Source organism: Annulohypoxylon maeteangense, assembly GCF_022496945.1.
Source record: "Annulohypoxylon maeteangense strain CBS 123835 unplaced genomic scaffold GGS22scaffold_1, whole genome shotgun sequence".
NCBI classification, from domain to species: domain Eukaryota; kingdom Fungi; phylum Ascomycota; class Sordariomycetes; order Xylariales; family Hypoxylaceae; genus Annulohypoxylon; species Annulohypoxylon maeteangense.
The window spans coordinates 221,972-246,387 of NW_025953248.1; the positions used below are offsets into that span (position 1 = coordinate 221,972).

At 42.9% G+C, this 24,416-nt stretch overlaps 10 protein-coding genes across 10 annotated transcripts; 3 read left to right on the forward strand and 7 right to left on the reverse strand.

The window, feature by feature from the left end:
* Positions 1-1,333: 1,333 nt before the first annotated feature.
* Positions 1,334-2,577, forward strand: GGS22DRAFT_176842 (TauD-domain-containing protein; the record flags this gene model as incomplete). The annotated part of the gene is made up of 3 exons (XM_047963468.1): positions 1,334-1,483; positions 1,538-2,270; positions 2,324-2,577. The coding sequence occupies 3 exons, from the start codon at positions 1,334-1,336 to the stop codon at positions 2,575-2,577; spliced, it is 1,137 nt and encodes a 378-aa protein (XP_047823373.1).
* GGS22DRAFT_994 (uncharacterized protein) lies at positions 2,491-3,818 on the reverse strand. The gene is made up of 2 exons (XM_047968634.1): positions 3,521-3,818; positions 2,491-3,469 (listed from the first exon to the last, which is right to left on the reverse strand). Exons 1-2 carry the CDS (start codon positions 3,757-3,759, stop codon positions 2,608-2,610), a joined length of 1,101 nt encoding a protein of 366 aa, XP_047823374.1. The 5' UTR covers positions 3,760-3,818; the 3' UTR covers positions 2,491-2,607.
* A 401-nt stretch (positions 3,819-4,219) lies between these two features.
* On the reverse strand, positions 4,220-5,126 carry GGS22DRAFT_1015 (uncharacterized protein). The gene is made up of 2 exons (XM_047957692.1): positions 4,816-5,126; positions 4,220-4,745 (listed from the first exon to the last, which is right to left on the reverse strand). The coding sequence occupies exons 1-2, from the start codon at positions 4,898-4,900 to the stop codon at positions 4,375-4,377; spliced, it is 456 nt and encodes a 151-aa protein (XP_047823375.1). The 5' UTR covers positions 4,901-5,126; the 3' UTR covers positions 4,220-4,374.
* Positions 5,127-6,056: 930 nt separating this feature from the next.
* Positions 6,057-8,416, reverse strand: GGS22DRAFT_1013 (pyridoxal phosphate-dependent transferase). Its single transcript, XM_047957687.1, has 3 exons — positions 7,844-8,416; positions 7,726-7,785; positions 6,057-7,530 (listed from the first exon to the last, which is right to left on the reverse strand). Exons 1-3 carry the CDS (start codon positions 8,024-8,026, stop codon positions 6,457-6,459), a joined length of 1,317 nt encoding a protein of 438 aa, XP_047823376.1. The 5' UTR covers positions 8,027-8,416; the 3' UTR covers positions 6,057-6,456.
* Positions 8,417-11,903: 3,487 nt separating this feature from the next.
* On the reverse strand, positions 11,904-13,596 carry GGS22DRAFT_148556 (uncharacterized protein). Its single transcript, XM_047958999.1, has 3 exons — positions 13,334-13,596; positions 12,576-13,276; positions 11,904-12,512 (listed from the first exon to the last, which is right to left on the reverse strand). Exons 1-3 carry the CDS (start codon positions 13,448-13,450, stop codon positions 12,272-12,274), a joined length of 1,059 nt encoding a protein of 352 aa, XP_047823377.1. The 5' UTR covers positions 13,451-13,596; the 3' UTR covers positions 11,904-12,271.
* A 578-nt stretch (positions 13,597-14,174) lies between these two features.
* On the forward strand, positions 14,175-16,366 carry GGS22DRAFT_148557 (MFS general substrate transporter). The gene has a single exon (XM_047959000.1). The coding sequence runs from the start codon at positions 14,358-14,360 to the stop codon at positions 16,092-16,094; it is 1,737 nt and encodes a 578-aa protein (XP_047823378.1). The 5' UTR covers positions 14,175-14,357; the 3' UTR covers positions 16,095-16,366.
* A 271-nt stretch (positions 16,367-16,637) lies between these two features.
* On the reverse strand, positions 16,638-18,272 carry GGS22DRAFT_148558 (histone acetyltransferase). Its single transcript, XM_047959001.1, has one exon. The coding sequence runs from the start codon at positions 18,195-18,197 to the stop codon at positions 16,707-16,709; it is 1,491 nt and encodes a 496-aa protein (XP_047823379.1). The 5' UTR covers positions 18,198-18,272; the 3' UTR covers positions 16,638-16,706.
* A 159-nt stretch (positions 18,273-18,431) lies between these two features.
* On the reverse strand, positions 18,432-19,173 carry GGS22DRAFT_148559 (ribonuclease H1 small subunit). Its single transcript, XM_047959002.1, has 3 exons — positions 19,008-19,173; positions 18,634-18,941; positions 18,432-18,575 (listed from the first exon to the last, which is right to left on the reverse strand). The coding sequence occupies exons 1-3, from the start codon at positions 19,144-19,146 to the stop codon at positions 18,537-18,539; spliced, it is 486 nt and encodes a 161-aa protein (XP_047823380.1). The 5' UTR covers positions 19,147-19,173; the 3' UTR covers positions 18,432-18,536.
* A 1,149-nt stretch (positions 19,174-20,322) lies between these two features.
* GGS22DRAFT_194000 (cyclopropane-fatty-acyl-phospholipid synthase) lies at positions 20,323-22,659 on the forward strand. The gene is made up of 4 exons (XM_047965438.1): positions 20,323-21,329; positions 21,385-22,046; positions 22,115-22,370; positions 22,446-22,659. Exons 1-4 carry the CDS (start codon positions 20,934-20,936, stop codon positions 22,554-22,556), a joined length of 1,425 nt encoding a protein of 474 aa, XP_047823381.1. The 5' UTR covers positions 20,323-20,933; the 3' UTR covers positions 22,557-22,659.
* Positions 22,660-22,754: 95 nt separating this feature from the next.
* Positions 22,755-24,124, reverse strand: GGS22DRAFT_148566 (ribonuclease H-like domain-containing protein). The gene has a single exon (XM_047959003.1). It carries the CDS (start codon positions 23,912-23,914, stop codon positions 22,820-22,822), a length of 1,095 nt encoding a protein of 364 aa, XP_047823382.1. The 5' UTR covers positions 23,915-24,124; the 3' UTR covers positions 22,755-22,819.
* Positions 24,125-24,416: the final 292 nt, after the last annotated feature.

Genomic DNA, 24,416 nt, shown 5'->3' on the forward strand with positions numbered 1-24,416 from the left:
ACGCTGGCGGTTAGACCCCTAGAAAAACGCCTAATTAGTGGGTTTGGTGCAACGATTCACGGACATCCATGGATCCCACCAAGAGGTAAATAAGGCGGATTTGAATTGGTATATTAGGCATATATCTAGGCGCTGAAAGGATTAAACTAGGGTTAGGTGTTCTCCGACTAAAATTGAGGCTCTTTCGAAGGATTTTGGGAGTGGGAAGATGTAAATGTACTCTACCTACCTAGGTAGATAGTATCTTTAGAGTCTCATTTATAAGAAGACGAGATATTCGATACTTATTCGCCTAAAATAAATCAGACGAGAAGAAAATATTGAACATTCGTATTAAATAACCGTTTTGCAATCTTACCTACCTACCCCACACTAAATATCCTATGAAAGATTCCCTCGAATAAATAATGGTAAAAACATCAGTACCTATTATCATGTGACTACCTATGTCTTGACCCCTTATCCTGGAGGGTGATGATTACACAACTTGGAATGAGCCTCAACTTGATTCGTAGTTCCAGAAGTTGGGGTCGAGGGTCGTCGAAGATGGCATGACGTCTTCGTCCGGCTATTTCCGACGGAGAAAGGGATATACTGATGAACGGGTACATATCTAGCCCCGGATTAGAAATCCACTCTCCAGAATTCGACGACGAGGTCCAGGATATCGTCCGTGAGAATTCATTAGAGATTACCTAGTTAGTCCCATAATGATTCATATAAAATTTACAGTTTCACTCTTCTACACTTGCCACCCAAAATACGCCAGAGACAGACATTTCCGTGATACGAAATGAGGATACGCAAGAAGAGTACTGTAGGACCAGAGCTTAACTAAGCCAAGATCGCGTTACACATCAGATTGACTACCTGGGCATGTATCAACCCATCCCGACTAGTCTCCTCCGCAAAGATTAAAAGGGGTGGGGATGAAGACGTATCAGAAGCATCAGCGACCGAGTCCCGACAAGTTTGGTTACAATTACAACGACCGGCTGAATGACGTGATCGCGGCGCGCGATAGCAACATCGCGTGTGTCGACACCAAGCTCGAACGCGGGGTCGACCCGCCAGCCAGACAGAAGCTACGAAAGCTCCGATCGGATCTGATAAGACGCTTCGATGATGGCTTGGAATGGGGATCATATGTTGATGCCCGGATTCCTATTGGAACGGCAGATGTTTGCGTGATAAGGTCCATGCTCGCACATCAGCATAGCTTGAGGCAGTGAAGTATAGTGTGTCGAGCTCGTACCTATATATTCAGGGAGGGAAGCTCTCCATTCCCAGTTTTCCGGATGTGAACACCAAGTCACACAGATAATTCATAAATATGGCACCATCTGCTACTATCACCGAAACTGAGGCCCCGTCCCTGCCGCACACTCTTAAGGCGCGGCTTCTGGGTGCGTACAAGGAGCTTGCTCCCGTCAAGTACAACAAAGACGTCGAGGAAGGCAAGACGGCGGCTAAGGCGGCCAAGGTAAGGCAGCTCTAATAAGATCGTACCATGAACGTAGTGTTAATCCACTCGCAGTACCCTAACTACCTGCCGACATGGAACCCAAACCAGAAGTATGGGCCTCTGCAGCCTTTTGAGCACTACGAGCACGGCAAGGATGCCGATACCTCGTACCCAGAGCTTCTCCCAGAGGGCGCTTCCGTCAACGATCTCACGCCGACTATCGGCACGGAGATCCGAGGTGTTCAGCTAAGCTCTCTTAGCAACGCCGGTAAGGACCAGCTCGCTCGATACGTAGCAGAGAGGAAGGTAGTCGCATTCCGAGACCAAGACTTCGCCGACCTTCCCATCGACAAAGCCTTAGAATTTGGTGGTTATTTCGGCCGTCATCACATCCACCCAACCAGCGGCAGCCCAGAAGGCCACCCAGAAATCCACCTTGTCCATCGTGGCGAGGGAGATAAGACCCATGAGACATTCTTCGAGAACAGAACGAGCTCGGTAGCCTGGCACTCCGACGTCTCATACGAACAGCAGCCACCAGGAACCACGTTCCTTTACATCTTAGACAAGCCCGAGACTGGCGGTGACACATTATTCGTAGACGCCGTCGAGGCGTACAACCGCCTGAGCCCCCTCTTCCAGGAGCGCTTACACGGCCTAAATGCCACGCACTCCGGCATCGAGCAAGCCAACGCCTCTGTCGCGAAAGACAGCATCAAGAGACGAGAGCCCGTCGTGAGCGTCCACCCAATCGTCCGCACGCACCCCGCCACCGGCCAGAAATCACTGTACATAAACCCTCAATGTAAGTCTCCCTTCCTACCTCACATTTACACACGTACTAACCACGCGCCACAGTCACCCGCGACATCATCGGTCTCAAGAAGGAAGAATCCGACGCGATCCTGAAATTCCTATACGACCACCTCGCGTACGGCGCCGATTTCCAAGCGCGCGTGAAGTGGGAGGAGGGCACCGTAGTAGTGTGGGACAACCGCGTGACCCAGCACTCGGCGCTGCTGGACTGGAAGAGCGGACAGCGCCGACACCTGGCGCGCATAACCCCGCAGGCCGAGCGTCCGTATCAGACTCCCTACAAGCCCTCGTCTTGATTTCGTGTGTGTGTGTGTGTAATGTATTTATTATAGAAAGCCTGGAATGATATCGTCTGTTGTTGACCGCTTTGACTGTGCTTTGCTCGCTGCTAGTTTACGTTTCTCGCGATCTTCTTGCCGTCGTTTGAGGCGGGCGAGAAAATCTGTTTCCGTGTCGTTTGATAGATTGGTGTCTTTTGAAGCCTCTGCTGTTGTTTTCTGAGCGTTTGGGTGTCCTGCTGAGGTATGGTAGCGTAATGATGGACTATCTCTCGTGACACTAGTACCGTATTTTGGTTTGGGGAGTTGAGATGTAGATGATGGCGTTTTCCATGATGACTTCGTGCGTATCTCGAGAGAAGGGGAAGCCTGGCTGTAATCGTCGTCGTCTTCCGTCTCACTGCCATCCTTCAAATTTGGCGGAGCTACAGACTTACTACCATGAATACTGCGGGTGGCTTGACGAGGGGTAGTAAATGACGAAAGAGGCTTGGAGGTGCTGAAACCTGCGGCGGCCCGTGTTGTATTCACCGCTTTCGTGAGATTATCCAGGCGCGCCGCTTGCTTTCTCGGACTTTCCATGAGACCATACAGCGATGCGCTCTGCCAATCGTCTTTACCATCTGCATCCTCATCTTGGCCATTGTCTGCCAATGCCTTTTTAATTAATTCCTTCTGTTTCTGAATGCGAGTCTTGCGTTCCTGTTTCTTTTTAACCAAATCGGTCATTCGCCCAACTACGGGCCGCGAGATATGTTTAATAGTGTCTGCATTCTGCGATTTAGAGACAGCCTTCAACCGGTGATATTCCGCTGCATGAAGATGAGCGGTAAATTGCTGGGCGGTTGAGAAGAATTCATCCTCTACCATACGGTATAAATCATCGTTTTCTAGCCCTTCAACCATGTAGCTAGGATTCGTGTTAGATGAGTTCATCAGGTCTAGGACGAACCGCACTCACGTTTCTGGCAGTGGCTCTGGAGGAGGCGATGTTGACCCAGCTCGAGGGAGTTTGCTAGGCGTTGCAAATATAGGAGTAGATGTCTTTATCCTTTTATTCGGCGCCGGTGAAGCTACTGGCTCTCCATCTAAATCATCGCGCTTTACTTTCTGTGGCCGAACGGAAGTTGGGGTGGCTGGTTTTGGAGTACTAGTGGTGCTTCCCCCAGTCTGCCTCTTCCACGGGAGTTTACGTGTCATGTTTGTTGAAATAGGTCATGAGCGACATTTCGGAAGATTAAAAATTACTTGAATTGATGAGAAGTTGTTGTTACAGTTTGATACAATGAGATGAATGAGGCAACAACTGTATTGTGTTAGCGGGGTAATGCAATCAAATATAAGGCAAACAAGAATATGCATCTATAGGTGAAAGTTCGAGTTATAAGTCAATCTATCTTTTGCTCCTATTTTCTCTTGTTGCCTTTCAAACCAGTACAGGTTTCTTATAGGATATTTAGCCTAGATCCTACTGCAAATTTCACTATCATCTATAATAAACTTTAGACTATCTAATTTTTTTTATTCTTGTTCTTTTTTCTCTTACAAACGAAATAAATGCGAAGCAACCAATATCTAAGACATGGTCCCTTCGCACCGTAAAGCTCGGCTCAAATTGCCTAGGTATCTTGTCCCCAAAAAGAAAATCATCCCGTAGAGGTAGTCGGCAGGAGTAAGCGATATCCTTCGTAACCTAAAGCCCTAGACCAGTACCAGACTATAATATATCGCCCCCTATCCTGTCGTTTTACTACACTTTGCTCCCAACCTCACCCACCCTCTCCACAGGATATCCCAAGTATTCATCGGGTTTCTCTAATATACGTAAACCCCATCGTCATTGCCGTCCAATTTCCCCTCTCCCTCTAACTTCTTCAACGCCGTCGTGACTCTCTCTGCTGTAGCCTTAGCTCTATCGCCCTGGCTACCGGCGCCTACACCGCCGCCCTGAGCACCCGTAACATCGGGCTTTAAGAACGGGACCTGCTTCCCAGCAGCATGTAGCTCCTGGCGGACCGCCTCGATCCAAGTGTCGTCATAGACTTGGGCCCCGATGACGACGGCCTTTGGGGTTCCATGGACGAGGTTGCCTGACCCAACCTTCGAAGAAGGCGTGGGGATCTCACCCTTGAGTACAAGGGGAATGTCGGTGACGGCAGACTGGGGAGAGGTGGCAAAGTAAACCACTATATGTGACGTTAGATCGGACATTTAAAGGGGTTAAAGGGCTGGGGAGGACATCATGATAAGGATTACCTTCAAAGTCAGGCTTGACGGCCTCGCTGAAGGCCTTGCCGACCTCTTCGAACTGGCCAGCAAGGATGAATGGAATGACCGACATGGCTGTTTGGTTGACAGTGAAAAATGTTTGAGTTAAGTTGTTTGATCAAAGATTGTACTTGTAAGTTGTTGTTGTGTTCTGAGTTTCGTTTGATCAAAGACAACTCCTCAGACTCAACCCGCAGAGGGCCGGCGCCTTTAAATAAACCTCCCCTCGACATCCTAATCACGAAATCGTGCTCATTCCTCGTTACTCGGAGCCGAGAAACTTGATTCCATCGCGTCGCTCTGAGTAAGTATCACCTTCATGAAACCTCGCACATATTCAGGCGTGGTCTAGCTCCGCCGATATCATTCGCGGACGAGGGTCCTATCCAAGCACCTGTGCATCATCTCCCCGGTAAGGAAGTGAGGTGGTGAAGCGAATGGTCGAGATAGTCAGCCCTTCCTAAGGATTATCCAACGGTCAAGCAAGACAGTCATATCCAACCAATTCAATTCCGCGTATTTCAGTTCAGATTCCCCTGACCTGGATGACGCACAGTCCAATCTGCAAACGCATCCGCGGCGCCACGGTGCCACGGTAACCGTTGCTGTATCTGCGTTCCCAGCGTTCAAGCATCTGACAGTCATGTGCCGACGTTGTCGGGCAATGCGTTTCCGTGTTACGGACTACTCGGGCGTCCCGTGGGGTAATATCAAGGCAGTTAAGTTGTCCTGCTAAATCTGTCTGTCCCCCTACTGGCCCGGGCCGTCTCACGCGAGTGGCGCCACAGGCCGTCCTTCCGAACGTGGTAGAATGTGTCGAGCCCGCCATCTTACGCGTCCCTCCAGCCTCGCTAGCTCGCCTTCCTTCTTACATATTCTCTTACCCAACTCACCACAAGTGGAACGGCCTTCGTGAGACCAAATTTAGAAAAAAAAAAAACACCAGCATAGTGGCATGAGCCTATCGCTTTTGTTCCATCACGCGTTCTTGCCTCACGAAAAGAAAATTACCTCGCCTAACGGGGATCCTTCCGTATTGCTACATAGAGCACATACCTGACAATGTGTTTTCCTGACGCCGACGTTGTCGTAAGGCTGCCAAGTGAGCTGGAAGCGTAATTGTGCCATGGAAGCTTCGGGTTCCCTTACATACGTGTATGTAAAGACTCAATGAATATATGGCTAAGGGATTAAAGGATCCGTGGATCGCTACGCAAAATTGACCATCTGATGTTGAGAGATTAGTACACCTAGAGGGCACGGCATGAATCAGGAGTCTGGTGCATCCAACACAGAACAAGGCGTGGCCACGGTCGTACGGAGGTAGCCTCGCTTCTGCAGTTGAAAACTTGAGAGGATGCAATGTCAATGATCGGCCTTGGACCAGAGCAGAAAAGAACTGGTATCCTCAGACGTTAATCAAGTCCTCACGGGACTAGATATTGCAGAAATTCGATGCATCTATCATTTATCATATTCCATTCTAGCCGTTAGCCCGGAGCAGTGAAATTCGACGCATTTACGAGGAGAGTTGCATGCCCTAATCCGTTTTCGTTATATTCCCGAACCAAACCCCAGTAAAGCCCATAAATTCACACAGGTCGCTCGACATCATACCCCTCATTTCTTTTACTGAGCTTCCCGAACAATCTTGTCAATCGCCTTGGCAACATACTCGACGTTTTTTGTGTTCAGACCTGCCATGCTGATACGACCGTTCTTGGTCATATAGATGTGGAAGTCCGAGCGTATCTTTAGGACTTGCGGTTCCGTCAGTCCGGTGAAGCTAAACATGCCGATCTGGTCTGTGATGTGATTCCAGGTACCTGGAGTACCGAGTTCTTCCAACTTCCCTCGCAAAGCCTTGCGCATGGAAATGATGCGGCCAGACATTGTCCGTAAGTTTTCCTCCCACTCTGCAAAGAGCTGAGAGTCATTTAGGACCGTACTAGCAATGCGAGCACCGTATAGCGGGGGATTGGAAATCTCGGATCGTTGCAAGATAGCTAGTTGAGAGCCGATTCGGCTGATGGTGGACTCTGCATCTGGCGCTGGAGCAGTTACGACATGGAAACAACCTGCCCGTTCACCATAGAGGCCAAAGTTCTTGGCGAAACTCTGAGCTACTACTAGCTCGAAGCCTTGCTCGACGAAGTATCGAACGGCAGCGTTGTCTTTCGTCAGATCGCCAGAGGCAAAGCCCTGGTACGCGCAGTCGAAGAAGGGGAAGTGGTTCTTAGAACGCACAAGCTGAGCGAGTTCCTTCCATTGCTCCAGGGTGGGATCGACACCTGTAGGATTGTGTGCGCATGCATGCAGTAAAACAACGGATCGATCTGGAGCACCTAGCAGGGTGGCTTTCATGCCCTCGAAGTCTAGTCCCCTCGTCTCCTTGGAGAAATAGGGGTATTTGGCAACGGGAATGCCAACATTGTTAAAGATTTGGTTGTGGTTCGCCCAAGTAGGATCTGAGAGGTAGACCTGTTTGTTTCCTGTGTAAAACTTGGCCAGAAAGAGAGCTCCTAAATGTACGGCACCGGTACCAGAGATGGTTTGTACAGAAGTGACGCGCTTGTCCTTGATAGCAGGTGAGTCGGTACCACCAAGAATCAACTCGGCGGCCTTTCCGGTAAAAGAGGTAATACCAGCAATGGGAGCATATTCGTGGTTGAGCTCGGGGTCGTTTCGGAGGATCTCGTCTGCCTGTTTAGATAAAGGAGTGGTGGTGAGTAAAATGATTCAAAATGAAACGATATGCAGCTATATTGCACAAGCAGTGCAGTGGGCTAAATCGAGCTAATGCAGTGGAAATCCCTCTCCTAGGTGCTAGGTAGGTAGGTAGATACCTACCTAGGTAGCTAAGAAATATGAGGTGGATGACAAGAATAAGATAAATACCTTCTTCACGACTGGTAATACCCAGGGCTTAGCATTATCGTCACGGTAAGCTCCAATGCCCTAGATTCTAGTTAGCAATAATGTTGATATACCAATTGTGATAAGTAATGACGCATACTAGGTCTACTTTCTTTGGATCTTGATCGGCTCGATAAGCTCTCATAAGCCCGAACAGAGGGTCCTCAGGTGCCTGAGGGACAACCTCCGGGGTAAAACTCGTTGCTGATGGTGGAGACATGTGTCTTGCAAGACTTTTCACTCTAGATACTGATTGACCGTGATATGATGGATCGAAGGGCATTGTTTGAGGAAGGGAGATATTTAAATAAATAAGTTAAGCCAATTGATACAGGTGAGGTAGGTGTGGTAGTAGTGTGGTAACGGAAGTCTCATGCAGGATGACCCTAGAGCTCTCCGAGTTTGGGGGGGAGGGGGGCGGAAGAGAGCTTGAGAGGGGCAGTTTTTTTTAACTCTTTTCTCTGGGGCACACCTAGAACCCAACACTACTAGGTATGTACCACTGTAAGGGTTTTCGGTGACTTGGTATGGAGGGCGATGTAGGGCTATGGGGCAATGCGTATCTAATGCCAACCTAATGCCAAGGTGGGTCGATGGATATCAAACGCGGTGAATATAATAGGTCCGCTGGCTTGTTATTCGCATGGAAAATGGTCTAACAGGTGGGACCAGTGGCTTCTGAGATCGCCTGATTCTTTTTCGTCTGGAGTAATAATAGAAATAGGGATAGAGGGGACGAAGTTCTAGGCGATCCAGTTAGAGGGGAAGAATGGGAGAATATGGGGGATTTGGCGGGGTACAGAGAACAAGCTAAGGGAAGGTACGTCAGAGCGTTTAGCGGCCGGATGGGTATCGAGCAGCCTAGAGTTACCTCTTATGTATGTATTAGCTAATATTAGATAATAAGAGAGGAAAGAAGGAAGTAATTCAATCCGTATTTGAATTCCAAGTTGGTTTAATAATAGACAAGTAAACTGTTCAATATCGGAAGCTAATGCCGATAATAACTAAGTTAAGAATTCCGAATGTCGCAAACAAAGAATAATAACTTCTTGCGGTTGGTATGGCTTTTAGAGGTTTAGGCAACGTTTTGACGAAAATGGTTGATACACTATTTCATGCATCAACGATAAGGAACCTGGAATATATATCCCGATTTCTATACATTTATCTAGTAGGCATAAATCAATTAAGTACGGGTGAGTCGGTTATGAGAAGGGATGGGTTTTGGCATACACCGAGGTTCGAACAAGTAGCGGATGGGAAATCAATTTTATCGTCATCAGCCAAAGTCACTTGAACTTAAAACGGCCAAAACGGCTAAGACAGGTCGGTATAAATCTACCGAGCACTAAATCATTTATGCGATTTCAGGCATAAATCGCCATTACTTACCTTTTTGGAAAATGTTCTTAAGTTTTATTTTTATAATTATTAATTCGATAATATTAATAATATATTGTGAAGTTTAATTTAAATATATTATAAATAAAAGTTAACGTATTAAAATTAAAAAGTAAAATTTAAAAATAAAAATATTTTTTCGATTTATTATAAATAAAATACGATATATATAAAAAATTTAAGTTTATATAAACGAATTTACGTAAAAAGTTTCGAAAGTTATTTTCTCGTAATATATTTTTAATTTAAACGTCGATTATATATATAATTTTTTTAAATATTTTTATTATTTTTAATTATATAATTAATTTTTCGTAAAAGTTTTTTATATAAAAAAAACACGTAATTTTTTAAAAATATATATAAATAAATAATTTTTTTAAAACGTATTTTTATATATAATAATTAAATTAAATAATTCGTTTTATACGAAATTATTTTTAAAATTTATTTAAAATTATTTTAACGTTTTTTAAGGTTTTTCGTATTTTTTAAAGTTTAAAATTTTTCGTAATTTTTAAAATAATATTCGAAGTTTTTTATAACTTTTAAAATTATAAATTTTAATTTTAATTTAATTTAATTAATTAATTAATTAATTAATTAAAAAATTATTAAAAAAATTAAAGTTAAAATGTAATTATAAATTTACGTAAATTTATATAACGTTTATATAATTAAATTTTAAAATTAAATTTTTAAAATTTACGTAATATTATAAAATTTTTTTAATAATTATTTTAAAAAACGTTTAATTTCGTAAAAAATAAATAATTTATTTATATTATATTAAATTAATTATTTTATAAATATATATATATTTTTAATATATAAATATAAATTATTTTTTTATTAAATTATATTTTACGATTTACGCGTTTTAAATAATTTAAATTTAATAACGTTTTTATAACGTTTATTTAAAAAATTATTTTTAAATTTTTATTATATAATAAATGTAATTTACGTTTTAACGTAAAAAAATTCGATTATAAATAAAATATTATTAATAAAATAAATAAAAACGTTAAAAAATAATTAATAAAAAAAAATTAAAACGAAGTTTTTTAATTTAAATTAATATTTAAATCGATATTTAAATTAATATTTAAATTTTAATTAATATTTTAACCGATATTTTAATCGAAAATAATTAAATAAATTTTTATAAAATTTTTTAAATAATTTTATTTTTTTACGGCATATTTATTAATATAAAAAATATCGTAAAATTAATTTCGTATTATTTTTTAAATTAAAATAACGATTATTTTAAAAAAAAAACATTTTTTAAAAATTTTAAAAAAAAAATAACATTTTTTTTAAAAAAAAAATATATAATTAATAAAAAAATAATAATAATTTTATTTAAAAATTTAAATAATAAAAAATTTATAATTATTATAAATAAAAATTAACGTATTAAAATTAAAAAATAAAATTTAAAAATAAAAATATTTTTTTAATTTATTATAAATAAAATGCGATATATATAAAAAGTTCGAATTTATATAAATAAATTTATATAAAAAATTTTAAAAGTTATTTTTTCGTAATATATTTTTAATTTAAACGTTAATTATATATATAATTTTTTTAAATATTTTTATTATTTTTAATTATATAATTAATTTTTCGCGAAAATTTTTTATATAAAAAAAACACGTAATTTTTTAAAAATATATATAAATAAATAATTTTTTTAAAACGTATTTTTATATATAATAATTAAATTAAATAACCCGTTTTATACGAAATTATTTTTAAAATTTATTTAAAATTATTTTAATGTTTTTTAAAATTTTTCGTAATTTTTAAAATAATATTCGAAATTTTTCGTAATTTTTAAAGTTATAAATTTTAATTTTAATTTAATTAATTAATTAATTAATTAATTAAAAAACCGTTAAAAAAATTAAAATTAAAATATAATTATAAATTTACGTAAATTTATATAACGTTTATATAATTAAATTTTAAAATTAAATTTTTAAAATTTACGTAATATTATAAAATTTTTTTAACAATTATTTTAAAAAACGTTTAATTTCGTAAAAAATAAATAATTTATTTATATCGTATTAAATTAATTATTTTATAAATATATATATATTTTTAATATATAAATATAAATTATTTTTTTATTAAATTATATTTTATAATTTACGCGTTTCGAATAATTTAAATTTAATAACGTTTTCGTAACGTTTATTTAAAAAATCATTTTTAAACTTTTATTATATAATAAATATAATTTACGTTTTAACGTAAAAAAATTTAATCGTAAATAAAATATTATTAATAAAATAAATAAAAACGTTAAAAAATAATTAATAAAAAAAAAATTAAAATAAAATTTTTTAATTTAAATTAATATTTAAATCGATATTTAAATCGATATTTAAATTTTAATCGATATTTTAATTAATATTTTAATCGAAGATAATTAAGTAAGCTTTTACAAAGCTTCTTAAACGATTTCACCCCTTCGCGACATGCCTGTTAGCATAAAGGATGCCGCGAAACTAATCTCATATTACTCCCCAGGTTAAAATAACAATCATCCTGGAGGGAAGCACCCCCCAGGAACTTCAAAGAGGAGAGCAACGTCTTCTTCAAAAGAGAAACACACAACCAGCAAGGGAATAGTGGTGATCTTATCCAAAGATCCAAGCAACGAAGGGCTCATAACTGTCACAAGTAAAAGCTAGCGCACCAAAACCAAAAAGTGAGGTTTAAAAGTGAAAATGTTCTCCCGATTTATTATAGGTAAAATGCGGCATATATAAGGAGCTCGAGCTTATGTAAGCGAGCTTACGTAAAGAGCTCCGAGAGCTGTTTTCTCGCAATAAAATAGTATCATCAACTACCTAGTCCATACCATACCAAAGATTGTTGACTAGTACTAGGCATTGATTGAATTGTTTAGATGCACCTAGTAAATTGACTGACCACTACAATCGGTAACCTGGTTACTTGGCATGTGATGCATATTCTGTAGCCGTCGTCCCTTCACATGCAAAATTGCATTATATGCTCTTTTTCGCTTTCCCGGGTATTATTACTATTACAATATCCGCTTATAAGACGGCCAAGCAGATCAGATTATTGTTGATGCTCTTTTTTATATAACCAAATCCCATACAATCAAGAATGCGCATAACCCGCAAGTCGCGAAAAACGTGTACTTGGCTGGGCTGGCCTTCTGAGTCGCCTGTTTGAGCTGTCTGTTTCCTCCGCCGATATTCTCCGTCGTTTTTTCGGAGTCGGCTACTAGTTGTTCAATACCTGCCGACTGTGTCGTTAATGTGTCGATAAGTTGTGTCTGGAGCTCTGATATTTCAAGTAGTGACTTTTCCGCAGTTCTACAAGTATGCGTTAGCTTCATCACCCCGTTACCCCATTACCCCTATTACGAGTACACATACCTAACTTGATCCAATGTGCTTTCATAATGTTTAAGCATGTCTTGGTTGTCCTTCTCAAACATTTGTATTTGCTCCTCAGTCAAGTCTCCTGTAGGGGCGTGGGACGGTGTTTCGTCAGGAGGCAATGGTTGGCTCGCTCTCCTCTCTGATTCCGTTGTACCTCCAGTCTGGTGCATATTCCCCACAGCAGCCAACGGAACTTCCTGTCTTCGCGATTTGGCCAACACACTTCTATTCTTTTCTATTTCTCTCATCAACCGTATCTCCATCATATTCTGCTGTGTCTGGACGCATTCTTGAAGTCGATGTCGTAGAAGCCACAGGACGCTATCTCGATGAGAACTGATAATCTTTGCGCGTTCTTCCGCCGCCGTATGTTCAGGGGATTTGTTGATCGTCATCCCGCCTGCTGCCCATGCCCCCAAAGCACCTAATCCTCGCGCGAACTTCTTCTGGATTACCCTAGATTCGATCTCTGATCGCGCTTGCTCGACATCTGCTAAGCGGCGGATGCTCGCATTGAGCTCCCGCAGCATTTTCTTGGAATTGGCATCTATCTCCTCGCGCTCTCGGTCTGAGAGCGGCCGCGACTGTTTGTCTTTTTGCGCCGAGCGGATCAATGTTTTTCGGGGTTGGGCGGTCGAGAGATACGATTGTCTGATAGACCTAAGGTCGGCATGAAGTGAGGCGATGTGGGAATTCTAACGTAGAAGATTAGTAAAGAGGAAGCGCGTGAGTTTTTGGTCGCAGCCACTTGCTATTCTATAGGCCTCCTTCAGAAAATCATCTAGGTTATCCAAGCTGAAGCCCCGTTTCGTAACAGAAGCCTCATGTCGTTTGAGGAAGCCATTGAAAACAGGCGTAAGGTCAGTCATGATGAGAGCGGTAGCAAATTCAAAACTTCGGCGAGGTCATATGTGCATCGTTGTTGTACCAAGCATTCCGAGGTTCTCGAAAATTGCTTGGGGTTTACATAGTAAGAAGCCAGCAAGCTGTTCAATTGAATATAATTAGAATCCACCTGGCACTAAATGCACTAAATGATGTCGATTCGTTGTTTGTCGGAGGTAAATGTGTTACTGGCGCCGATGTGGCTAGTATTTAAAGTGGCTTGGTTAATTATGTACTCGTTTGTGGCACACCAAGTTTCTTCAAGGTGGAAGCGACCTCGGTCAGCTCGGTCTAAATCAATTACGTACGGCAGGTACGGCTGGCTGCATACCTATGTTTGTACTACCAGGACAAAGCATATCATCTATAACAAATAGAACAACACGAATCCTAGATTTCTAGATTATCTTACATTGAACTCAGAAGTTGCAAAATAAAAATATGTTGTGTTCACCTTCATGATTTCACTGCAATATCGAACGAAGGCTTATCCATTTTAATTAATTTGATAGGTAATTGCCTACCTAGGTAGGTAGATATCATCCGACGCCGTCCCGACTTCGCTTCCGCCTACTAAGTATTCTACTTCTTCCGAGGTAAAGGAGAGGACCGTAAATCGGTCAAAAGCCGATCCCAACGTTGAGAAGATCACCGGGAATAATGTCACTCGGAGAGTAACATTATCATTTATGTGGGCTATTCGCCATAGTAAGCCGGAAATAACATGTAGCAAGAATAACCAACCACCACTTACCCTTTAGCAATAACTATCCACATTCCACAAACAGAATTCGGAGCTCGATAAGATGGGTAAATTATCGTTTAAGAAGATTTCACCGTCTTTCTATAGCATTTCCCCCCATGTCATTCCTATAATCGTAATAAACATCGATGGTAAGAATGGATGACAATGAAAAACCACCAACAGTACCACCAAAAGGTTATCATGATGACGAGAACCACAATCGCTCTTCCAAAGAAGAAGAATTAACACCTTCGGCGCTTGTTCAAGGTCGACGTCAGTCTCAATCAGAAAATTCAGACAGCGAGAGTAACCAAGATTCTCAAGATGATGAGGAAAGGGGTGATGAGGCTCAAGACCTCGAGACGCTCTCTCGAGTTTCCAGCGGGCCTCCTTACAGCGTCTTTTCGCCCTCTATGATATGGTGGATAGTTTTCATGAACACTATCTCGGCATTCCTTTCACCAATCACAGCCAACATCTATTTTCCAGCAATCCCGGCATTATCCCAAGATCTAGGTGTGTCAGTCGCGAAGATCAATTTGACGCTCACGACGTATATGATTTTCCAGGGCCTGGCCCCGACGTTTACTGGCGACTTTGCCGACATCGCCGGAAGACGGCCGGCCTTCATCATTGCCTGTACGATCTACCTAGGTGCCAATATCGGGTTAGCCCTCCAACGAAACTATGTGGCGCTTCTTGTCCTCCGGATGGTACAGAGCGCAGGCAGTAGTGGCACCATCGCCCTCGTCTATGGCGTAGTTGCAGATATTGCGCCAAGCTCCGAACGGGGGAAATTTATGGGGATTGTCGGGGCAGGCATCACGATCGGTCCGGCTCTTGGCCCGATTATTGGCGGACTACTTTCACAATACCTAGGGTGGGCGGCTATATTCTGGTTTTTATGCATTCTCGCCGTCTGCTGGATGATCCCCTATATCTTGGCAGTTCCAGAGACGGGAAGGAAGATTGTGGGAAACGGATCCATCCCGCCGCAAGGTTGGAATATGACACTCATTGACTATATCCGTTTCAGACGCCAGCCTGTGAATCGACCATCTAGTCACGTACGACAGAAACTTCGATTCCCCAACCCGCTTAATACACTCGCTGTTCTTCGCAACAAGGATATGGCATTGGTGCTAGGTTATAATGCCTGTCTCTACATGGGCTTTAATCTGATCACTGCCACTCTTGCCTCTCAATTTTCCGACATATATCATTACAACGATATCCAGCTTGGCCTTTGCTTTTTACCATTAGGGGGAGCTACCATGCTCGCCTCAATCTCTACGGGGTACATCCTAGACTGGAATTTTCGCCGTATAGCTAAGAAGTTAGGCGTTCGCGTTGGAGGTAGGCGTGGAAACGACCTCAAAGGCTTCCCCATCGAAAAAGCTAGACTTCAAATTGCATACCCACTCATTGTGATTGGGGTGCTCGTCTCTATTGGATATGGCTGGGCATTACACTACGAAACTCACGTCGTCGTACCTCTTGTGCTGCTATTTTTCATCGGCATAGGTGTTACCAGTCCTTTCCAGATCATAAACGTCCTAATTGTCGATTTATACCCTCAGGCTCCTGCCACAGCGACTGCCGCCAACAATTTATGCCGATGCCTATCTGGTGCGGTGGCAACGGCGGTAATACAATATATACTCGACGCCTGGGGACGAGGATGGACATACACATTCATCGCCTTTATCTACGGCATCTTCTCTCCTGCCCTTTGGGTCATACAGAAATATGGACCCCAGTGGAGAGAGGAGCGCATGGAGAAGATGAGGCAAGCCATAGAGAAGAAGGAAGCAAGAACCAGAGAGAAAAATGCGACAACAACCGAACAAGTCCTTGCTGAAACTCAGCCTACATCTAGCTGAGCCTAGTTGAAAATGTCTACTTAATGCTAACGAGTCACGACTTTTTATGATTTATTTACTAATTTAGACATATATCTCATCGCATATGTTAGCCTAGCGTTTATATTGTTTACTTCTGCGAATTTGACATAGTATTTTGGAGCCTCTTTGGATAAATGGCTGGCGGAGGTATCGGGTTACAGAGAGAAAGCGTTGGCATAAAATAGACGGTAGAGGGTATGTGCTCAACATCTAGATACATACTAGTTAATATGATTTATATGAAAATGAACGGGCTGATCTATTTTCAAACATCATCTATTACTGCTGTTTATAACCCGTTTGGGTAGGATATAGTCAATCGGGAAATAATAGTAATAGGTAGACGAATTGAGTATTTAGAAACTTGGCTTCCAACTGCGACTTACTGCATATCGAAAGACACTACCTACCTACGTGAGTGATGGTGGTATTAGTAATTAAGGGATTAGACGAAAATGAAGGAACACATTTACATGATACCACGATAAATGACAATGGAAAGATCGAGAAACATTCTATATTGGCATATGGGTATCTAATTTCAATGCTTCCTTTCCGACGCCATCCTAATGACAAGACCAACCAAACGCCCTACCAACCCCAAGTACGCGACGAGGCCGTAAATACCGGAGGTTTCCACTGTATGCGTTCGGGCGCGATGAACCTTTTTTGTTTCAGCTTAGTCTTCTCGCGCTGCTTTATCAGCGACTCCGGTATGACGAGTTTATGCTCTCCTTTATGATACACTTGCATCTTGAGAGCTTGGAGGGTATGCTCGACGTCCTGCGTGGTCATAGCCAAGGTGCTTGAGATCTGCTCGATGCTCGACTTCTCGTCCCTCTCATTGCATTCTAGTAATAGTTCGAGAATATTCTCGGACCAGTACTGCCTGTAACTAAGAAGACCCAGATCGGATAGTGGTTTTTCTGGAGATCCTAGTTTGCCCTCTATTTTGGAAAGCTCGTATGAGAATTGTATTAGCAATCTACCGAAACCCTTTCGCTGATACTGAGGTAATGTGAGAATACAAGCGACGTTGTATCCGTCGGCGCTTTCTTTCTCTTTGGAAAAGTAGCCTACGAGGTGGTGTCCTTTCTCGGTTTTCTGAGTCATCACATAGAATAAGAAGGGATCCACGTCATAGTAGAGGGTCTTGTGGTCCAAGAACATCTTGGATATTAGACATAGATTTCGACACCAGGTGCGTTGCCGTCGACCGTCAATCTCGAAGAACGATACATAGTCGTCCCGATATATCTCGTTTCCGGGAGGATGTTGAAGGGTGCACTTTGATCGATGTCGACAAAATGATTTCTTGTCGCCGTAGTAACTGAGACAAAACTCGCATATGAAAATGACGTCTTCCTGGGTGAAAGCCTCTGGATATGGCGAGAAATACCAAGGAAATAATTCCCATTGGCCGAATTGGACCTTGGAAATATTTCGGATTCGAGCGAGTTCGGTAGGATTTTGGGTCATGGAACCACCTGTTCGTAGCTTCTCGATCTCCGCCTCTCGACTAAAGCCACCCTCTTTCTTAACTTCAAGTGTTGATTCATCTTCATCCACGTCCATCTCATCGCCGTTAGCAGCGGGCGTCTCTCCGGCCTTCGATTCGAGATCTCTCGGCGTGGAAGGCGCTTTCGATTGTGGTTGACTATCAGTAAAATCAGGCCACGGATGGGGCGTAACAGCCTCAGAAGCAACAGACTGTTCCCTCTTTCCCGGCCGCTTTTGCGCCTTGTTCCCAATAACCTTCCTCTTGGGTGCCGTGGAGTTCTTGCCCTTTCCATCTTTAGGTTTATCTTTTTCGGGATTCGGCCACTCTACGTCTTGGTCGAAATCGATTCGCTTAACTGGTACCCATTCATCGAGACGTTTGTTGAAGTTGTCAAAGTTGCAGTAGAATTGGCGGCCGCTTTTGGTATCTCTTATACTGAGGATTTCGGCGCGACGAGCTTGTCCATCTTTCTCGACCATCGCGATGCAACCCACGCGTATCGTATCGATGGTAGATCTGCTCTTTTGTCGGGGTCCCTCGGGCCCAACGGCGGCCTCGCCATTAAGCGCGCTAGGACTCATGATGAAATTCGATGGTAGTGCGTTGATTTTGATGGAAATGTAAACGCGACAGTGGATAAAATAATGGAATTAATGATATGATAAAGTTTGGAGGGGCAAAACTAGAAAGCTCGATAAAGCTGATGAATTATCGGTGGTCGGGATCTAAAATTCCCTAAACCTGGTACCTGCAGTAGCCATCAACCAATCATGATTGTTATCTTGCAAGAATGACATACTGTGCGAATTGCATTACATACAGTCCCTGTGCACGGTGTTTCTATACCGTATACCCTCTGTATTCAACGCTAATGCTACGTTAACTTATATGTACATGGAACCGATGGGATATCAGTTTAGTTACTCTTCAGAAGAGTTCTTGGAGGGATATGAATGTATCTGGATATAAACAATTAGATCCTTATAAACCTCTGTATTAAGGGGCAATGTGACAAACCTGTTCTGCAAAAGATATCCATTCTTCCATGCCTCTCAGATAGGGGTCTTCACTAGAATCAGCCAAGGACTCATGATTCCAGATCATAAGTTCGTCAAAAGTTGCTTTGCCTTGCATTGCGCCTGTTTCAATTTGGTCGTCCGAATCGTCATGTATTTCGATGACTTCAGTCATCTCTTGGTCATTGCTTGATTCCTCAGGCTTCTTTGGCTCAGACTTCTCAACGACAGTACCATAATAACCCTTCGGTAATTTCACCGCCTTGCTTTGAAGTTTCCGGCCTCTAAGATAAGCTGTTTTTGTCTGATCTAAATTATTTGATTGGTGAGAACTAGATTTTCATCAGACTTGAGAGGTTGACTTCATCAACATACTTTGGTCCTCCTCGGGTTTCCAATATGTGTCAATTGGATCGACGTTTCCGTCGTGATGTATGCGACAGGGAAGCAAATTGACTTGTGCTTTTTTGGAGATGCTGTCCCGAGATTCGACAGTAAGGACTGGATGTGCCATCTTGTTCTTTTCACGAAGAGTTTAAATATTGGATATTAAGTAAAAGTGGTATCATCAAATGTCATAGAGATAAAGAGCTATGCATGAATGTGTGTAAGAGTATACGCGTATGACTAAGAAATCAATTAAGACGCGTAAAATACCCCGCTACTTGCAAGTTAAAGGGTTTGTTATCAATATCATATTATGCATAATATCACTTTATCCCTTTCACTCCACCATTGTGGAGTACTATCCGAAAGTCAATTCATTTCAACTTTGAACGATTCTGTTCACTTCACACAATTTCTTCAATAATTTCAACGTGTTGAAGGAATCCTGAATTTCTCTATCCTTTTACTTCTTTCTTAACGAGGTGGCTGTATTAATTTAAATTAGGCCAGCCCCTGGTCCACTTCGAATATATTTCTACTAATATAAGGTGTGTCCGAGACATCCATTAACGCTATACTTTGTCCGTTTTCGTATGGGAACAGTCTTGATGTCATTGACTGCCGAATTGGATGCCTGCATGATTTCCACAAGCTGGCCATCAGGTCCCCATCTTACTCCGGCTTCCGATGGCGAGATAGTCATGGATTAAGCACGATCACACAGAGAAAGCGACATCGCTAGAAACCTGCATGCGCTATTTCCCGCCATGGTGGCATTCCGAGTTGTAGTAGCAGAGTAGGAACTGCTCGTTGTTACACGAACCGGGGACTCCCCTATTATACTAAGATAAGGTTCCTGAGACTTGCATTCCACACTGATGCTAGGCTGGAAATTTATTTCTACTTCTGCGCCTATGCAGCGGCAGTGCCAGCGTCTCATGCAGCTTGACGGAATGTTCGCGACATGACTATCCCTCGGACCCCACGCGACCTCCCCGTCTAGTCCGTGGTCGAAAAAGAGCTATACGAGGTTTACTACCGCCTATTTACTTGAACATAAGAATGACTCCTATCGATTCTCTTTGAGACGCCAAGTACATTGATGCTCGATCTTAGTGTCCAATCTAGATTAACGAGTGAGGCTGAGAAAAAAAAGATGCGAGACATCATTTTATTAGTGGCCATTCTCACCTAATATCAATTTGATGATATCCATCTTACTGTCATTGGCTAGACCCGCCGCATTATGATCCCCCATATCGATCATGATTTCAGCAAGTCTCTGTTAGAACACATAGTATCTCACTGGCATGCAGGATTTTGCTACGAGGCCTTTTTAGAACGCCGGTTCACGTACATCCCGAAACAAAAATGGGGGCCGGTCCCTGGTTCTCTCCTTGACCCATATTGGCCATCCCTGTTTATGCCCGAGCGACGAGCCGGTCCTCACCAAAGAAGATCTAGTGTTCTCACGTTTTGACTCCGGTAGTACGCATGGTAGGTAGTGTTCCTACATGGAAGTAGAATAAGTGCAACGGTAGTTCAAGCATCCCTAGATAGGGAAATTCGGGCCACATGGCGGTGACAGCTTGAAACTGTTGCTTTTACAACCGCCATCCCTAGGCGTTACCCTACAGCGTACTAATACAAATATACTTATGGATTGGACTTTCTTTTCCTTTATTTTTACCTCTGGCGTTTTACACTTTATGTCGCCAGATATTAAGTAGTTACACCATTTAATCTTTTGTTATTACTTACATGGAAAGCGTTCGTTTATACCTACCTACCCAAGTAACGTCATCATAGCATTATTAGTCAATCTTGTGGTTTAAGTTTACATCTAAAGGCTTAGCTATTTTACCTACTTATCACTTATATCTATCTATATTTGGGAGAATTCCTCAGTAGATAATGGCTCCGTCAATTCCATCGGTCATCGCTAGGCCTTTCACTCGCGGTGCCGATCTAGTTCGCGGAACTATAGGAGGGTTGACCTGGGGTCCGGCCTTGGCCATTGCCAAGCCGGCCGTTCTCTCCGTCTTTTCTAAGATCACAGTCGGTACATTGTTATTAGTTGATGAACCGGCAGGAACCAGACTGGTATACGGCCAAAGGCTTACTTCTAAAAGCCCGGAATCAACAAACGGAGACTACACAATCAGGAGAGCTGACATTATTCCTCGGGTCGAAGTTAGGGTGAAGGATGACGCTTTCTGGATGAGATTGCTCCTATTTGCCGATATGGGATTTGCGGAATCCTATATGCTGGGTGAATTCGAATGCGCCGATTTAACGGCCTTCTTTCAAGTTTGTAACCCGCTAGTTATTTTTTTATTGCAACTCAGCTGACGGACGTGTACAGCTCTTCATCGTGAACCGAGATCAATTGAGCAATGGAATTACGTTGTTCTCTTCCATCTCTGGCGCAATCTCAAGTATTGCGCGAACTACAAATACCTTGTCAAATGCACTCTTAAATATCTCCGCCCATTATGATATTAGCAATGACATGTTCGCTGCCTTTCTCTCGGAAGATATGACTTACTCATGTCCGATCTGGCAGCCACGGCTTTCTCATGCGGAGCCAGAAGAGACTCTCATGGCAGCGCAAATCACGAAACTTAACAGATTCATCGATGGCACCCGAATAAAACCGACTGACCATGTCCTTGAGATTGGAACAGGCTGGGGATCTTTTGCTATCCAAGCAGTAAGAAAGACGGGATGTCGAGTGACGAGCCTAACGCTATCAAAGGAGCAGAAGGCACTGGCAGAAGAACGAATCGCAGAGGCAGGGTTTTCAGGCCGGATAGATGTTCAACTACTAGACTACCGGAATTTACCAGAGACTGCGACATACGATAAGATCGTCTCCATAGAGATGCTGGAGGCGGTCGGTCAGGAGTACCTGAGCACCTACTTCACGTGCATTGATCGGTTGCTAAAGAAGAAAGGTGGTATTGCCATGTTCCAATGTATCACGATGCCCGAGGGAAGACATGAAGCATACTCTAAATCCGAAGAGTAAGATTACCATTTATCCTCTTAAGGATTTCTAATATTTTATACTAACATTACTGACCTATGTTTAGTTTCATAAACAAGCACATATTCCCGGGCGGATACTTACCCTCTATCACTCAACTACTTAATCACATCACAAAGGAGTCAAAGGGCACGCTGATCGTGGAACGAGTCGAGAATATCGGTGGCCATTACGCTAAAACTTTACGGCTGTGGAAGGAAAAGTTCATGACGAACTTCGAGTCTAAGATTAGGCCGGCCTTGAAGGAGGAGCATCCGCAGATGACACAGCAGGAGATCGATGTTTTCAGGCGGAAGTGGGAGGTATTTATCACAAAACACCTATTTCCCCCATTTATATGGGAGTTTGTGTTGATTGCTAACTGGTGTTTCTATTAGTACTACTTTACGTATTGCGAAGCTGGGTTTGTCACGAAAACGCTGGGCGATGCCATTATTACGGTCGGCAGGGAAGGCGCTATGGAGTTGATGGAAGATATCCCCGTTTAGTCAGGTCGAGGTTGAGGGTTCATAGGTAGAGGGTGTATAGAAGAGTGTTATTCTTATGATAAATGGGCCAAGTTTGCGTTTCTTACGACTGCATGAAGCGGAGCGTATTTATATTGAAAGGAACACATAGTTACGATCACGAAGTTCTAATCAGACATGCCGTTCGAATACCAAAATCAAAAGCGCGACAATATGATATTGCGTGAACAAATATATTCATACTCGTTCCGAGCAGCTTCTCTTTATTCGGAATTTACTCTAAATCAGCGTTTCTTCTTTTTCTTCTTTCCCTGTCCATTTTTGGACTTAGCCGACCCCTTACCACTACCACCACCACTATTACCATCATCTCCCCCCACAGACTCGCTCGCCGTCGTCTTTTCTACAGGCAAGCCGTATCGACTCGCATGCTGAACATCAAAATCCGATTTCTTCTTCCGAAACAACAGCATCGCAACCCGCGCATCCTCAATACTCGAATGATGTCCATTCTGTATCTCCACGCCTAGAACCTCCCGCGCCAAAACCCTCAACGCCGGCTTCGGCCCATGCCCGTACTTCCTGTACCCCGCGAACCTCGCCGTATCCCGCACCTGTCCGCTGGGATGACTAAGCTGCAGCACCGCCAAATCATGTCGGATGTCGTGACCGACGACAATGCGGTCCTTGAATAACTCCGCTACCGCACCCTGCACTTCATCGAACGTGCGCGCGGTAGCTAGAACCCGCGGCGTGATCCCCGTGATATGTGTCCGGAAATCAGTAACCCGCTCCCGCGGCGTCACAAACGAATCGTATACCTGGCGTCCGTGGAAATCAACCACGCTTACCCTCGCCAACACTGATTCCCGCCCCTCAGGCCCGACGCCGACCATCTCGCAGTCTAGCGCGATGTACTTCCCTACCTCGACGCCGGGTGCCAATCCCTCGTTCACGCGCGGCGGCGCGGCGGCTGTGAAGGAGGCGTTGTGCTTGGCGCCGAGGGAGTAGGCTTCTGCTAGGTCCTCGGGCGAGATGTCGTTGTCCTCGGCCCAGAGAGCGAGGGACGGGGTTATGGTTGTGGGGGTGCCGCGGGCGAGGGCGGAGGATTGGGTTACGCCCATTGGGCTTTCTGGGAGAGATTTGGGATTGGATTTCCGGGAGGGTTTGGTAGGGGGTTTTGATGATGATGATTTTCGATCCTGTGGCCTGGAGGGTGTCTGTAGCTTTTGTCGCTTTGGAGAATGAGAGTGAGATGATGGGCCGGCGTCAGTTTTTCTCTTGGTTGTGGTGTTTAGCGAGGGTGAAGATGTGGCAGTGGACTCTGTTTTGATTTGCGCTTGTAGCTTCTTCCAGTTGGATGATAGCTCTGGCGCCATTGCTTTCGTAGTTACAGCACGGCTGTACTCATGATATGGATAAGTGAGATGCTGCTTTTGGGATTTCACTCTGATATTGCAAGGTCGCAATGTATTGTGAAGTTTTCTGTGAAAGGTGTGTGAGATTTAAAGGTAAGTAGAAAATAGAAGACTACACATCGTAAGGTGAATAATATGTACGAAGGGTTTATTCCATTCCTTTTTCTTTTTGTCGTAGTTGTTATTGTAGCAGTGATGAAGTTTCAATTTTCCATTATTCTCCAAATACAATAATTTTTTCGGTATATTCATTTATGCCTGGAAAGGACGGCGACCGTAATACCCACCGTAATACTCACTGTCCCGCCAAGCATTACAAAGTATGTATTTATCGGGTGCGAAAAGATATTGCTTACATGTATATAAGGTGGGTAAGCACCGTTTTATGGATAGCATACGGCATTGTAGCGTATTGAAATGATTTGGCGGGATGGAGGACGGTTTTGTTATCGCTATCCGTGGA